The sequence below is a fragment of the Oncorhynchus clarkii genome, chromosome 5 (genome assembly GCF_045791955.1).
Source record: "Oncorhynchus clarkii lewisi isolate Uvic-CL-2024 chromosome 5, UVic_Ocla_1.0, whole genome shotgun sequence".
Taxonomy (NCBI): Eukaryota; Metazoa; Chordata; class Actinopteri; order Salmoniformes; family Salmonidae; genus Oncorhynchus; species Oncorhynchus clarkii.
In genome coordinates, this window is record NC_092151.1 from 45,316,249 (window position 1) to 45,333,474 (window position 17,226).

Sequence of the window (17,226 nt, forward strand, 5' to 3'; positions counted from 1 at the left end):
ACGAACACAGTTACACACACAGTTACACACACACACACACAGTTACACACACACACAGTTACACACACACACACAGTTACACACACACACACACACACACACACACACAGTTACACACACACACACACACACAGTTACACACACACACAGCTACACACACACAAACACAGTTGCACACACAGTTACACACACACACACACAGTTACACACACACACACACAGTTACACACACACAGTTACACAAACACACACACACGCACACACAGTTACGCACCACGGTTACACACACACACACACACAGTTACGCACCACAGTTACGCACACACACACACACACACGTGCAATTACACACACACGCACACACAGTTACGCACACACACACCCACACACCCACACACACACACACACACAGTTACACACACACACACACACACACACACAGTTACACACACACACACACACACACACACACACACACACACAGTTACACACACACACACACACACACAGTTACACACACACACACACACACAGTTACACACACACACACACACAGTTACACACACACACAGCTACACACACACGAACACAGTTACACACAGTTACACACACAGTTACACACACACACACACACACAGTTACACAGTTACACACACACACAGTTACACACACACACACACAGTTACACACACACACACACACACACACACACAGTTACACACACACACACACACAGTTACACACACACACACACACAGTTACACACACACACACACACACAGTTACACACACACACAGCTACACACACACGAACACAGTTGCACACACAGGTACACACACACACACAGTTACACACACACACACACAGTTACACACACACAGTTACACAAACACACACACACGCACACACAGTTACGCACCACAGTTACACACACACACACACACACACACACACACACACAGTTACGCACCACAGTTACGCACACACACACACACACGTGCAATTACACACACACGCACACACACACACACGTGCAATTACACACACACGCACACACACACACACACACAGTTACGCACACACGCACACACACACGCACACACAGTTACGCACACACACACACACACACACACACACACACACAGTTACACACACACACACACACACACAGTTACACACACACACACACACACAGTTACACACACACACACACACACAGTTACACACACACACACACACAGTTACACACACACACACTGCTACACACACACGAACACAGTTACACACAGTTACACACACACACACACAGTTACACACACACACACACACACACACACAGTTACACACATACACAGTTACACACACACACACACACACACACACACACACACAGTTACACACACACACAGTTACACACACACACACACACACGCACACACAGTTACGCACCACAGTTACGCACACACACACACACACAGTTACGCACCACAGTTACGCACACACACACACACACGCGCAATTACACACACACACACACACACACACGCACACACACGCACACACAGTTACGCACACACACACAGTTACACACACACACACACACACACACACACAGTTACACACACACACACACACACACACACACACACACACACACACACACACACACACAGTTACACACACACACACAGTTACACACACACAGAATCACAGTTACACGCAATTACACACACACGCACACACAGTTACGCACCACAGTTACGCACACATAGTTGCACATACATAGTTGCACACACAGTTACACACGCACGCACGCACAGTTGCACGCACCTACAGTTACACGCACATTTGCACGCACACGCACGTAGTTACATACGTTTACATACAGTTAAATACACATAAAGGCACAGAGTCGAGGCCAAAAGTTTTGAGAATGACACAAATATTAAGTTCCACAAAGTTTGCTGCTTCAGTGTCTTTAGATACTTTTGTCAGATGTTACTATGGAATTCCTGAAGTATAATTACAAGCATTTCATAAGTGTCAAAGGCTTTTATTTATTGACAATTACATGAAGTTGATGCAAAGAGTCAATATTTGCAGTGTTGACCCTCTTTTTCAAGACCTCTGCAATCCGCCATGGCATGTTGTCAATTAACTTCTGGGCCACATCCTGACCCATTCTTGCATAATCAATGCTTGGAGTTTGTCAGAATTTGTGGGTTTTTGTTTGTCCACCCGCCTCTTGAGGAGGTTCTCAATGGGATTTAAAGGTCTGGGGAGTTTCCTGTCCATGGACCCAAAATATCAATGTTTTGTTCCCTGAGCCACTTAGTTACCACTTTTGCCTTATGGCAAGGTACTCCATCATGCTGGAAAAGGCATTGTTCGTCACCAAACTGTTCCTGGAGTTTCTCTCTGAGGATGTATTGGTACCATTCTTTATTCATGGCTGTGTTCTTAGGCAAAATTGTGAGTGAGCCCACTCCCTTGGCTGCGAAGCAACCCCACACATGAATGGTCTCAGGATGCTTTACTGTTGGCATGACACATGACTGATGGTAGCGCTCACCTTGTCTTCTCCGGACAAGCTTTTTTCCGGATGCCACAAACAATCGGAAAGGGGATTTATCAGAGAAAATGACTTTATCCCAGTCCTCAGCAGTCCAATCCCTGTACCGTTTGCAGAATATCAGTCTGTCCCTGATGTTTTTCCTGGAGAGAAATGGCTTCTTTGCTGCCCTTCTTGACACCAGGCCATCCTCCAAAAGTCTTCACCTCGCTGTGCATGCAGATGCACTCACACCTGCCTGCTGCCATTCCTGAGCAAGCTCTGTACTGGTGGTGCCCCGATTCCACAGCTGAATCAACTTTAGGAGACGGTCCTGTCGCTTGCTGGACTCTCTTGGGCGCCCTGAAGCCTTCTTCACAACAATTGAACCGCTCTCCTTGAAGTTCTTGATGATCCGATAAATGGTTGATTTAGGTGCAATCTTACTGGCAGCAATATCCTTACCTGTGAAGCCCTTTTTGTGCAAAGCAATGATGATGGCATGTGTTTCCTTGCAGGTAACCATGATTGACAGAGGAAGAACAATGATTCCAAGCACCAGACTACTTTTGAGGCTTCCAGTCTGTAATTCGAACTCAATCAGCATGACAGAGTGATGTCAGCAGGTCCTTTTGTGGCAGGGCTGAAATGCAGTGGAAATGTTTTTAGGGGATTCAGTTAATTTGCAAGGCAAAGAGGGACTTTGCAATTCATCTGATCACTCTTCATAACATTCTGAAGTGTATGCAAATTGCTATCATACAAACTGAGTCAGCAGACTTTGAAAATTCATATTTGTGTCATTCACAACTTTTGGCCACGACTGTACACAGTTTCTGAAATGAGGCACTCACTTTTACTTCGAGTAAGTCACTAGTCATCAGCACAACTAATATGTCACTTACAGTAACTGCTGGTTTACTTACAGTAATTCATCAGCACAACCCGTAACGTTAGTCACATACAGTTACCCTAGCCTTACTCACTGTATAGCCTCTATTTAAGTCACCCTGGACAGATGTGGGTGAGCAAAGCTGCTCTAGGCCCAAAACTTGTTTAATCTCACTAGCGTCCCACCTGGCCAACATCCAGTGATAATGCAGAGCGCTAAATTCAAATAAATTACAATAAAAATGTAACTTTCATGAAATCACACATGCAAGACACCAAGTTAAAGCTACACTTGTTGTGAATTTAGCCAAAGTGTCAGATTTCAAAAAGGCTTTACAGCGAAAGCAAACGATGCTATTATCTGAGGACAGCACCCCTGCAAACATACACAGACAATCATATTTCAACCCTCCAGGCGCTACACAAAACGCAGAAATAAAGATATAGTTCATGCCTTACCTTTGACGAGCTTCTTCTGTTGGCACTACAATATGTCCCATAAACATCACAAATGGTCCTTTTTGTTTGATTAATTCTGTCGGATATATATCCAAAATGTCTATTTATTTGGCGCGTTTGATCCAGAAAAACACCGGTTCCAACTCGCGCAACATGACTCCAAAATTTCTCTTAAGTTACCTGTAAGCGTTGTCCAAATATTTGAAACTTCTTTCCTAATACAACTTTAGGTATTTTTTTACATAAATAATCAATACAATTTAAGACTGGATTAACTGTGTTCAATGCCGGAGGAAAACAAAGTGGAGAGTGCTTTTCAGGTCATGCACCTCTAACAAAGAGTACACTTCCCTCGAGCCTCGTTCTGAACAGTGCTACCTCTTAATTTCTCAAAGGGAAAAACCTCAACCAATTTCTAAAGACTTGACATCCAGTGGAAGCGATAGGAACTGCAAGAAAGTCCTTTAGAAATCTGGATTCTCAATGAAAACCCATTGAAAAGAGAGTGACCTCAAACAAAAAATATTCTGAATTGTTTGTCCTCTGGGTTTTGCCTGCCAAATAAGTGATGTTATACTCACAGACATGATTCAAACAGTTTTAGAAACGTCAGAGTGTTTTCTATCCAAATCTAATAATATGCATATCCTAGCTTCTGGGCCTGAGTAACAGGCAGTTTACTTTGGACACGCTTTTCATCCGGACGTGAAAATACTGCCACCTATCCCAGAGAAGTTAAACGTTCCGGTTGAAAAGGATTTCACTGTGACTGTGAACTTGCTGTGGGCCTTGTCGTTATGGCTGTCCCTGGGCCACCTTCTGCTCCGTCTATCTCTCTGTCGCAACAGACTAACTCCAGCTAGTAGAAATGACTGTCCCCAGCCCCCATACATATTAGTGTCTTTTTCATCATGTCCCCCCCCTCATCATCTCTCACTTCCTCCCTCGTCCCCCTTCCCACAATCCTGAAATATGAATGAAATGCTGTCACAACATATCTGAAACTCAAATGAGTCCCCTGTGGCAGTGTAGCTAGCGACGAGGAGGCAATGAGAGGATATTGAAGAGGAGGGGGGGATTTCTCTCTGGGCTGATTTGCATCTCAGAGTACACGGATAGGCAGGGGTCACATACTTGTTCCCTTGTACTGTGTGGGCTCTGTGTATCACATACATAGTTGGGACTGAATTAGTAGTTCTGCAAATAGTTTGAAGTTTAATTAGTGCAATCTCAATTTAGAAATGTTTAATTCGATGTTGTCACGTAATAGTGCAATAGGAGTTTTACAACAACTAAAATTAGGAGTTTGGTTAGATTTGGGGGTGATATGCAGCCAGCTGTGTGTGTGTGTGTGTGTGTGATTTCTCATTAGGAACAGATCTGTGATCCTGCGCTAACTGCCACACTAAATGGGTAGTCTGATCAACTAATTGGCTGTTTCACAGCCCACACTATCCACGCACTAACGCACACACTCACACAGAGGGTTTATAATTAGACAGCTTGTCGGCCTCTACAGTTCAGTAAGCATGACATTTCAGAGGGAAGGGAATGGGTGGAGGCTGTTCATGAAATATTGGAGCGCTTTAGACCACTTTATACCACTGATCCATTCGATAGCAACTAATCACATTGCCTCATACATTTTTAAAAAATACCCTGAAACCACCTACCTTCACGAACAAAATATATTATCTCTCTACCTCCACATATTCCCCTGGCCCTACACCTTATCTCCCTCTGTACCTCACACATTTAATTAGTCCTATGAGTTCCTCTGCTTAGTGGTAGGTGCTTGCACACACACACACACACGCGCGCGCGCTCTGGCAGAGCCTAAACATCCATTACTCTTCCGCCGTCCACCGGCAGCCGCTCCAACTCTGAGATTTACCTCTGAAGAATGATGCCTCTGCAATCTCAGCCAGCCGTCCGGCCATTCCTGTACCTAGAAAAGCCCCGGTCCTTGTCGTAAATGGCATGTTTTGGCATATTTTTATACCGAGGTTTGTTTATCAACGTAGCGTGACCGTAGCGGCTCACAGTCCACGTCTCTGCCCTAGTGTAAACATCCATCACTTTGACTGCTGCCAATGTAGCAACGCTGCGTTTGTGTCTTGAGGATGGAGCCTTATTGACCTGTACCCGGAGACACTGACGCTGCCGCCGGCCCCGAAAAGAGGAAGCCATCTCTATCTCAATTTTAGAGTGCAGTTACTCAATTGTTTAAAATGCTGTCCCCTGTCTCCTCCCCTTCCTTTGGGCACTTGTTGTAAAGTATTTGACGGGTGAAAAAAATGATGGTAGAAAGTCATCATTATGCTGGAGGAAAGAGGTGTACGAAGCCAAATGAGAGAGAAGCGTCACAGTGAAAGAGGGGCTCCCTCTGAGCTCATCGTCTAGGCTGTTTTGGCCCTGCAAGCCCTGCAAGCCACGCAGCTGCTACCAATGACTACAGTCAGGGGCCCTTCAGTGATAGCCTGATCGCAAATTGGTTTGTGCTGTCTTGCCAGCTCCCTACAGTCATTGTCTAGTTTGGCAAGACTGCACAAACAGATCTGGGATCAGGCTACTTCAGTGACGAGGCACTTTCCAGAAAGCAGATTGTGCGCGCAGAGGAACTCATAAGGACAGACCCGGGCCCAGTGTCGCAGACAACACCCAACCAAACCTGAACACTGTCCATGAAATATGAATGATGTTTTGTTTTTGTCTACTCAATCATGAGTGTGTGTTGTGCCGCGCTGCCTGTCTGACTTATATTGTCTGTCGTGGACTTTTCTCAGATGGACAGGTTGACTGCTAGGTACTTTGGCTGACGTGAGCTCTGCTGCCATTGGTGATTGACAGATATACTGTTGATTCACTGATGATCCCTTTTGGCAGTTGCATGGTTAGAGCAGTTCCTGATTGACCCGGCGATTGGCTGATACTGGTTGATTGACAGCTGATTTGCTGACGTGGTGTTCTGTGTCTGTCCACAGTCGAGAGGTGCTACAGGAGATCCTGGATACAGACCTGAGTAACGAAGCCTTCCCTTTCTCAACACACAAAGTCTGTAACGCTGCCGGACACAAGGTAAGAGGAAGGACCTGTCTGTCTGTCTTCCTGGCTGGCTGGCTCTATTGGTCTGTCTGGCTAGCAGTTATTTTCCCCTTTCATTCCCACCCTTAGACACACACACACACACTCCTGCCTCATCAAATGTATAATTTAATCTGGTACAAATTACTTTTCTTCACACAGTGATGTCAATTGCCAATGGAATTCAAGTAGTATATTCGAATAAATGTACACTTCATGGCGCTGCTTGAAGAAGGGTTATTTTCTCCTTAGTGTGCATGAGAGAGAGCAAGGAAAGAGCGAGGGTGCATAACTTTGCGCGTGTGCGTTCATGCGTGCACAAAGGTGGTTGTTGTATGTGCGCGCGTTTGCGTGTAGCTGCCTGCGTGTGAGTTTGTTGTGTGTCTTGGCCTAGTTGTGTATTGTGAGTGAGGAACCCGAGTGAGTGTTGTGCCTGTTTATGGGACAGATGGCCTGGCTCACATCACCCCTGTGACCGACTGAGACCTCATGTCAAACACTCTGCACACTTCTCTAACCTCCCTCTCTCTCTCTTTTTTTCCTATTGCGCTCTCTCATCTGTCCCTCTCCCCCTCTCCATTATTCATATCTCCCTTTTTTAGTCTTTCACCATCCAGTCTTTTCCTCCTCTCTGCCTCATTTCAGAGTTGTAGAAAACTGGTACGTCTCTATGTACATTTAATACATACCATCTTAATTTGACCAGTTTCTCACAGCAGTAAAATAATCCTGCAGGAAATCTGAATTATGTGGATTGTGTCACTAATGCAGTGTCACTAATGCGTTCTGTTTTGATTTTGCTGAATTATGTCATCGTTTTTTTCTGGATCCCCCTTGTTTCTTTGGCATCTGCCTGCCTTCACTAATGCCCCATCCTGTCCTACATTAAGTACGGTCTTGATGGCATTTTAATCCCAATGATTGTCTCACTGCTGTACTGAAAACATGGTCTTTGCCTGTGCCCCAACTCACTCATTACACATCATTCTCCCATACAGGTTTAACATACCGTGAGGCAGGTTGTTTGGTTTGGAGGGGGTGTGCGTGCACGCGCCCGCCTACCCACATGTGCGCACACACCCACACGCATGGGTGTGCGTGCACGTGGGTGTGCGGGTGTGCATGTGTGCCTGCATGTGCATGCATGATTATTATTTGTGTATGTGTTATGTGAGAGGATCTTGGCCTAGTTCTGTCCGGATCCCTAGAGTTTCCTGCTGTGAGTGGGGGGGATAAAGGGACCTGTGTGAGGCTGTGCTGGCCAGATGGTGTGGCTGACAGGGCCTCCTCTGGGGCTGCCTCTTCAACTATCCTTGCTGTTGTCACATCTCCTCAGCTTCTCCTCACATTTCTCCTGCTGTCCTGCTTCACCAGTCTCTCACCCTCTCTCCTTCTTTAGTCTCACATCTCTTCTTCTGCTCTTCCTCTTTTCTTCTCCCTATCCAGCTCTATCCCTAACACATTTTTATCACTTCCCATCCTGTTCCTTTCCCATGCTTCTGTTCATCCTCCCACGCTCTCTCTCTCTCCTCTCTGTTCCCTCTCTCCCTGCGAGGAACTTCTTCATTAGAATGTACGGCAGCCCGGCATACATACCGTGTCCTTGAAGACGTGGTGTGTGTGTGTGTGGGAACAGTAGATAGTAGGAGGGTTACAGAGCAGCTGTGCTGTTCTCCAGAAGGGTTCTCTCTGTCAGACTAGACCAGTGTGAGCTGCCTTCCTGCTCTCAAGGACAACTCGTACACAATTCCTCTATTCATTCCATTACATATATATTACATTGGGTTCTGGCCATGCAATTTAAAGTCTCATTGCATACAGTGTGTTGGGAAGAGAACTATCGGTTGCAATTACTGTGTCTTATTAGAGCCCCGTCATGTCCCAGGACATTTAAATGATCACTTTCCTCGTTCGCTCACTAACTCGCTCACTGTCTTTCACTCATTCAATCACTCGCTCATGAATTCTCATTCTGTCACCCCCTCCCCCTCTAGGTGCGTGCCATGCGTCTGTCCTTCGTGGGCGAGCTGGGCTGGGAACTGCACATCCCTAAGGACTCCTGCTTGCCCGTCTACCAGGCTGTCATGGCTGCCGGTGCCAAGCACAGCATCATCAACGCAGGATACAGAGCCATCGACTCCCTCAGTATAGAGAAAGGTGTTTGTGTGTGTGTGTGCCATCGACTCCCTCAGTATAGAGAAAGGTGTTTGTGTGCGTGTGTGTGTGTACCATCGACTCCCTCAGTATAGAGAAAGGTGTGTGCGTGTGTGTGTGCCAATGACTCCCTCAGTATAGAGACAGGTGTTTGTGTGTGTGCGTGTGTGTGTGCCATCGACTCCCTCAGTATAGAGAAAGGTGTTTGTGTGTGTGTGTGTGTGTGTGTGTGTGTGTGCCAATGACTCCCTCAGTATAGAGAAAGGTGTTTGTGTGTGTGCGCGTGTGTGTCTGTGCCAATGACTCCCTCAGCATAGACATGTACTTCAGCATCGAGAAAGGTATAGTACAGCTCCGAAAGAGTTTGGTGCCAGAACAACAACTCAACAAAGTTTTTCCGGAACCAGCTGTGGTTTTCTGAGCTGAGGGGCTGGTGGCAACACAACACAACCACCAGCTGTGCTTCAGCTATGACATGTTCCAGGAAAACATATTAGTGAGATGTGCCAGGAAAAGTTGGGACTTTTACTACCCCTTTTCTTCTGTAACGGCAGTGGGATAATCACACACTACAGATTCTTATTAGCTTAGTTTGGCAATGACACGGAGTACAAGGTGTGGAATGAACTAGTGCCCAGGCTAAGAGTACAGTAACAGTCCTATTAATGTCTTAACTGAATGTATAAACCTCCATAGGCAGCAGACAGTGTGTCAGATGTACACATTTCCATAGGTATCAGTCGTAGTGTTGTCACGATACCAGTATCGCGATACTAGGAAGCAAAGGAAACAAAACACGAAGCGGACAGAATTTCTCGAGGAAAACAGTCCTAATGTTGGAGAAAACTGCCTTATGTTGTCACCCAGAGTCACATTTGTTTTACAGAAGTAGATTTTAAAGGACCATAGAGTTTTCTTGGCTTCGTGTTTTATTTTTTTGCCAAGGATAATCTGGTATGGTAAGTATCGCGATACTGGTGTCGTGACAACATGGAGCAGAGCTGTAAGTGAAACAGAGCGTGTTTGGTTCAATACCTGTGTCCTTGAGAGAACAGCAGTAGCATGACTAGCAGAAATGAGAGACCCATTACAGTGGCTGTTTGACATATCAGCAGGTAGAGGTTAGTTGCATGCCCGCTTGCCACTTGCTTGCATACTCTCGCTTACAGCTCGCTGCCGCCGGCTAGCCCTTGTGGTGAATTGGGGAGAAGCGTCATGCACAAGTTTCCCCTTGCCGGTACAAAGCCTCTCCGTGACCAAGACTCCTGTCGGGCCTCCTCGCGGCGGCACACGTTTACTGGTTGTCTTGAAACTCCAGTCTAACCGGCTGGGGATCTCGGGAGCAGCAGTGGGCCCCAGAGATGCATCTGTACAGGCCCACCTCTGTGTGGACAAGTCCTGGCAGCCATCAACCACTGTCGTTCCCGCTGCCTTGTGGGTTAGTCTGGTACGACAACGGCTTGGGGAGCACACCTTGAAAGAAAAGCAGCGTGCTCGCGGCGCGCGGACGCCGACAGAGTGCGGTTCCGGCAGCCTCCTGCAGCTGTGGAAGGTACTGGTCGTCCCCCCTTGCCACTGGAATGTCACCTTCCTACAGTGAAGTAGTGCCGTTGGGGAATGCGCACACACTCAGCGGCACTTTAAATAACTTCCTTTGCACAGGTATCCACTTCTGACCTCGGTGAAGCCATCAACCGGAAACCGGGAGCCCTTAATTAGACCCCTGCACGCCAGCGGCACAGGGCTATTATGGTCGCCAGCCGACCCCTGTGTGACTGAGCATCACGACTTAGGAGCCACACTGCTCACCCCAGCTGGGGAGAGGCCTAGAAAAGGTGGCCTAAAAATTGCCCACTCACTCCATCCTGGATAGGCTACCGCACCTATCGGGAGTTCCACAACATCAGCATGGTGTGGGACTGGCAATTAAGAACAGCCTTCTACCCAGCCTCACCGAAACACCTGTCAGTGAGGAAGAGAGAAAGACTCATGTCTCACCATATCCCCCTAGCCAATATGCATTATGCTACTCTTCTCAGTGCATACGCACCAACGTTACCATCTGAAAATTAGACAAAGGACGGCTTCTACCAGTCACTAGATGAGGCTCTTCACCGCATCCCCAGGAATGACAACATCTTTCTGCTCGGTGACTTAAACGCTAGGGTGGGACAGAACAACAGGATATGGAACAGAGTGCTGGGTAGGCATGGTGTTGGCCAGGTCAATGAGAACGGCATGAGACTACTAGCTCTATGTGCCGGGCACGACCTCATTGTCACTGACACCTTGTTCCAGCAGAAGAACAAATATAAGGCATCAGGGATGCACCCACGCTCCAAACACTGGCACCTGACGTACTACGTTCTGACACTAATGACGTCCTGCTGACACGTGCCATGAAGTGTGCGGAATGCTGGACATGCCGCTCTCTCGCTGAAAGGCTGAGGGAGACTGAGCTTCTTCTGATCGCAGAGGACCCCGTGGACCAGAAGTGAGCATCTATTAGGTCAGTGCTCTATCAGGCAGCGGCCCACTCCATTGGCTACAGAGGTAGGAAACATCATTACTGGTTCGATGAGAACTCTGACACCATCACAGCCTTACTGGACAATATGCACAAAGCGCACAGGGCTTTTCTCAACAGCCCCACATCTGCTACCCTTCGCAAGAAAGTGCCAACAACCTTGCGAATGGCGGATGAAGAAGGCACAAGAAATCAACATTTATGCTGACAAAAACGACATTCACAATATCTACAGCTCAACTAAAGCTATCTGTAGCCCTAAGTCTCTTCATCACCCCCATGAAAACAGTTGATAGTCTGACTTTTTCTTGAAGGACCAAAACCAGATGCTGATGAGGTGGGCTGACCACTTTGAAGCACTACTCAATCAGCGTTCTCCTACAGACCACTCCATCTGTCCACCCATTCAAGGCCTCAACCATTCACCAACCTTCCAAGAGGTGTTATCAGCTATCCATTCCCTCAAGAACAACGAGACTCCTGGCGCTGACAGCATCCCGGCAGAGCTACTTAAGAAGGGAGGTTACTTCTGTACCAGAACGCTCCACCAGTACATCACTGAGGTTTGGGACCGGGAGATCGTCCCACAACAGTGGCGGGATGCAAACATCGATAAGAACAAGGGTGACAAGTCCACCTGTGGCAACAATTTGTCAACATCCTTTTCGAGTTCCATGATGGGATGATGGCTCTGGTGGCCATTGGAGGGCAGGAGACGGTGCCCTTTAGAGTAAGCATCGGTGTGAGGCAGGGGTGTGTCACTCGCACTGGTACTCTTTAACGTCTTCCTCCTATGTGTCACCCAGCTTCTCCAGAAAGAGTTTGAGGACAGCAGGGGTTTTGCAGTGGACTTCAGGCTGGATGGAAATCTATTCAACGTCAGGAGGCTCCAAGCAACCACAAGTCTTGACAGAACGGGTTCTTGAGCTGCAGTATGCTGATGACTGTGCTCTTGTGGCCCACACTCTGAAAGACCTTCAGTCTGTCCTTGTAGTGGCTGTGATGGTCTATAGCAGGATGGGACTGTCTATCAACACCACCAAGACAGAGGTGGTCTGTCAATGGAGATCCAGCCCTCCACCCACCATGCCTGTCTTCACCATTGAACACAAATCACTGGCAATAGTTCTGTCCTTCAAATACCTGGGCAGCATTCTTTCGGACTGCAGCATCGACCTCGAAACTCAAAATAGGATCAAGCAAGCATCAGCTGCCTTCGGGAAACTCAGATGCAGGATCTTCCAAAACAGGAATCTCCACCTCCACACCAAGGTTGCCGTCTGCATCACCATACTTTTTTTACAGCTATGAAGCCTGGGTCACTTAGTCGCCACAACCTGCAACTCGAGCGATTCCACATTAGATGCCTGCATTGCATCCTGGGAATCCCCTGGTGCAACCGTGTGCCCCATACAGAAATACTTGCTAAGACCAACTGCAAGAGTAAGGAGGCCATGGTCACTCAACACCAACTGTGCTGGCTTGGGCATGTCATTAGAATGTCTCAGGAGCGCTTGCCAGGGAAGATCCTGTATGGCCAGCTACATCTTGGCCGGCGGTCTGCAGGGAACAGCTGAAGCTCTACAAGGGCCAGCTGAAAACGTCACTGAAGAAGTGCAACATCAAACCCACAGACCTAGAGGATGCTGCTGCCAACTGTTCCACCTGGCGGCAGCTCTGCCAGAGCGGTGTACAGAGGCGGGGAGAGGAGCACAAAGAGACAGCAAAAACAGCTCAGGAGACATACAACCTTGCCTGCCCCCCTGCCAACACAGACTGCATATGCCCGACCTGCAATAAAGTTTGTGGATCTCTGATTGGACTCTGCAGTCACCAAATAACTCACCGTTAACTCAGAAGTGGAAGTGATCATCGAATACGTTGGACAACGATAAGCAACTTCTTTGAGAGTGCTTAACCTCTGCGCGCTTGCATGCGTTCATGTTTCTGTGTCTAATGAATGCAGAGGAGGCTGGTGGGAGGAGCTAAAGGAGGATGGGCTCATTGTAATGGCTGGAATGGAATACATGTACATGTATCAAACATATGGAAACCGCATGTTTGACTCTGTTCCATGAATTCCATTCCAGCCATTACCATCCTCCTATGGCTCCTCCCACCAGCCTCCACTGACTGAGCGTGAGTGTGTAAGCGTACATTACATCGGTCTCATCCATTCTGTGTCCTACCTCTTCCAAGGTTTGCAGTTTGGCTGGATAGTGACTCCCCTCTCTCCCTAGGCTACAGACATTGGCATGCTGACCTGCGGCCTGACGACACACCTCTGGAGGCGGGACTAGCGTTCACCTGTAAGATGAAGAGCACCATTCCCTTCCTGGGTCGGGCCTCTCTGGAGAAACAGAAAGCTGAGGGACTACGTAGACGCATTGTCTGTTTCACCATTGATGAGTGAGTGGTCACCATGGCAACTTTTTTAGCTTGAGGACATGATTAAATGTCACCAGCATAATTTTCTTATATCCTTGGCTTCTTCCTCCTCCTTCCATGTGGGTCTTCGATGACTCCAGTTAGAACGGTGTGAGTTTCTCTTCTTTTTAAAGTCAACATGACCATGGCCTTAATGACAACCATAGATGACAGAATCATATTTTCGTAACTTAGCCCACAAGTCTTCCCTGCCGTTAGTGTACTGTAGCAGACCTGGTCTAAATGGTGAGGGACTAAGTGATGTTGCCAGTCATTCACTAAAACTGCTGTGGTTCGATTAGAAAGGGATTCGGTAAGAAGTGGATTTAAAGGACTGTCAGCCTGACGTGATATCGTTTTCTGAGTTGATTCACTGAGACTACTCTTGTCTGGTTCGGGTCTGAGGTGCAGATAGAAATTCAATGAGTGGAGCTGACATGATCCCCTATTATACACGCGGACAATCATATCTGTTCTACACAAGACATTTCTGTCTGAACGCTCGAACGTTACATCACCTGAACAGGTCTGTTTGATGTAGTATGAGCCGTCTCTCTCTCTGGCTCTCTCTCTCTGGCTCTCTCTCTCTCGCTCTCTCGCTCTCTCGCGCTCTCGCTCTCTCGCTCTCTCTTTGCGCGCTCAGCCTTTCTCACGCTCGCTCAGCCTCTCTGGCAGTTGCTCAGCCTCTCTGGCAGTCACTGGCGCTCGCTCAGGCTCTCTGGCTGCCTCTCTCTCTCTGGCTCTGTCTCTCTGATGTTCTTGCTCTCTCTGGCGCTTTTTCTCTCTGGCTCGCTCTCTCTGGCTCACTCTCTCACGCACGCTCAGCCTCTCTGGCAGTTGCTCGGCCTCTCTGGCAGTTGCTCGGCCTCTCTGGCAGTTGCTCGGCCTCTCTGGCAGTTGCTCGGGCTCTCTGGCAGTTGCTCGGGCTCTCTGGCTGGCGCTCTGGCTGGCGCTCTGGCTGGCGCTCTGGCTGGCGCTCTGGCTGGTGCTCTGGCTGGCGCTCTGGCCCTCGCTCAGGGTCTCTGGCTGGTGCTCTGGCTGGCTCTCTGGCTGGCACTCTGGCTCTCTCTCTTGCTCTCTGCCTGGCGCTCTGGCTCTTTGGCTGGCGCTCTGGCTCTATGCCTAGCGCTCTGGCTCTTTGGCTGGCGCTCAGGCTCTCTGGCTAGTGCTCTGGCTGGTGCTCTGGCTCTCTGGCTGGCGCTCAGGCTTTCTGGTTGGCGCTCATGCTCTCTTCCTGGTGCTTTGGCTCTTGATCAGGCTCACTCAGGCTCTCTGGCTAGCACTCTGGCTCTCGCTCAAGCTCTCTGGCTGGCGCTCTGGCTCTCAAGCTGGTGCTCTTGCTCTCTAGCTGGTGCTCTGGCGCTCGCTTAGGCTCTCTGGCAGTTGCTCAGGCTCTCTGGCAGTCGCTGGCACTCTGGCTCTGGCTGGCTCTCTCTCTCTCTGATGTTCTTGCTCTCTGGCGCTTTTTCTCTCTGGCTCGCTCTCTGGCTTGCGCTCTCGTTCTCTCTGGCTTTCTCTCGCGCTCTCTCTTGGGCGCTCAGCCTTTCTCACGCTCGCTCGGGCTCTGGCTGTCGCTCGGGCTCTCTGGCTGTCGCTCGGGCTCTCTGGCTGTCGCTCGGGCTCTCTGGCTGTCGCTCGGGCTCTCTGGCTGTCGCTCGGGCTCTCTGGCTGGTGCTCTGGCTCGCTGGCTGGCGCTCGCTCAGGGTCTCTGGCTGGCGCTCTGGCTCTCGTTCAGGCTCTCTGGCTGGCACTCTGGCCGGCGCTCTGGCTCTCTGGCCAGCGCTCTCACTCAGGTTCTCTGGCCGGCGCTCTCACTCAGGTTCTCTGGCTGGCTCTCTGGCTGGCGCTCTGGCTCTCTGGCTGGCGCTCTGGCTCTCTGGCTGACGCGCTGGCTATCTGGCTGGTGCTCTCACTCAGGCACTCTGGCTCTCGATCTCTCTGGCTGGCGCTCTCTCTGGCCGGCGCTCTCTCTGGCCGGCGCTCTCTCTGGCCGGCGCTCTCTCTGGCCGGTGTTCTGGCTCTTGCTAGATGCGCTCTCTGTGGCTGTCTCTTGTTCTCTCTGGCGCTCTCGTTCTCCCGTGCTCTCTGACTCGCTCTCTTGGGCGCTCAGCCTTTCTCACGCTCGCTCAGTCTCTCTGGCTGGTGGTCTGTCTCTCTCTGACGCTCTCTCTCTCTGGCGCTCTCTGGCTCGATCTCTCTGACGCTCGCTCAGCCTCTCTGTCTGGCACTCAGGCTCTCTGGCTCGCTCAGCCTCTCTCGCGCTCGCTCAGCCTCTCTAGTGCTCGCTCAGCCTCTCTAGTGCTCGCTCAGCCTCTCTGGCTGCCTCTCTGTCTAGTGCGCTGGCTCTCTCTGGCTGGCATTCTCTCTGGCTGGCATTCTCTCTGGCTGGTGCGCTGGCTGGCGAGCTGTCTCTGGTGCTCATCTCTCTCTCTGGTGCTCTGTCTCTCTGGCCCTCTGTCTCTCTGGCGCTCTCTCTCTGGCGCTCTCTCTCTCTCTCTCTGGCGCTCTCTCTCTCTCTGGCGCTCTCTCTCTCTCTCTCTCTCTCTCTGGCTCTCTCTCTCTCTCTCTCTCTCTCTGGCGCTCTCTCTCTGGCGCTCTCTCTCTGGCGCTCTCTCTCTGGCGCTCTCTCTCTGGCGCTCTCTCTCTCTCTGGCGCTCTCTCTCTCTCTCTCTCTGGCGCTCTCTCTCTCTCTGGCGCTCTCTCTCTCTCTGGCGCTCTCTCTCTCTCTCTGGCGCTCTCTCTCTCTCTCTGGCGCTCTCTCTCTCTCTGGCGCTCTCTCTCTCTGGCGCTCTCTCTCTCTCTGGCGCGCTCTCTCTCTCTGGCGCGCTCTCTCTCTCTGGCGCGCTCTCTCTCTCTCTGGCGCGCTCTCTCTCTCTGGCGCGCTCTCTCTCTCTCTGGCGCGCTCTCTCTCTCTCTGGGACGCTCTCTCTCTCTCTGGCGCTCTCTCTCTGGCGCTCTGTGGCGCTCTCTCTCTCTGACTCTGTCTCTCTCTCTCTCTCTCTCTCTGGCGCTCTCTCTTACTTTGGATATTTACAATATTAAAATAATAGACATACTTGTCAAAGGGACAACATTAACCAAGGGTCAAAATAACCATTGAACAATAACAATATAGAGGACATGTGCAGCGCT

The 17,226-nt window shown here is 49.5% G+C and overlaps 1 protein-coding gene across 1 annotated transcript in view; it reads left to right on the forward strand.

Annotated features, from left to right (window-relative positions):
• LOC139408909 (sarcosine dehydrogenase) overlaps positions 1-17,226 on the forward strand; it is a 124,975-nt gene that overhangs the window by 89,812 nt on the left and 17,937 nt on the right. The window contains exons 18-20 of the mRNA XM_071153359.1: positions 6,887-6,980; positions 8,981-9,143; positions 13,908-14,076. Of these exons, the coding sequence (XP_071009460.1) occupies positions 6,887-6,980; positions 8,981-9,143; positions 13,908-14,076 (426 nt within the window). The remainder of the gene's footprint in view (positions 1-6,886; positions 6,981-8,980; positions 9,144-13,907; positions 14,077-17,226) is intronic.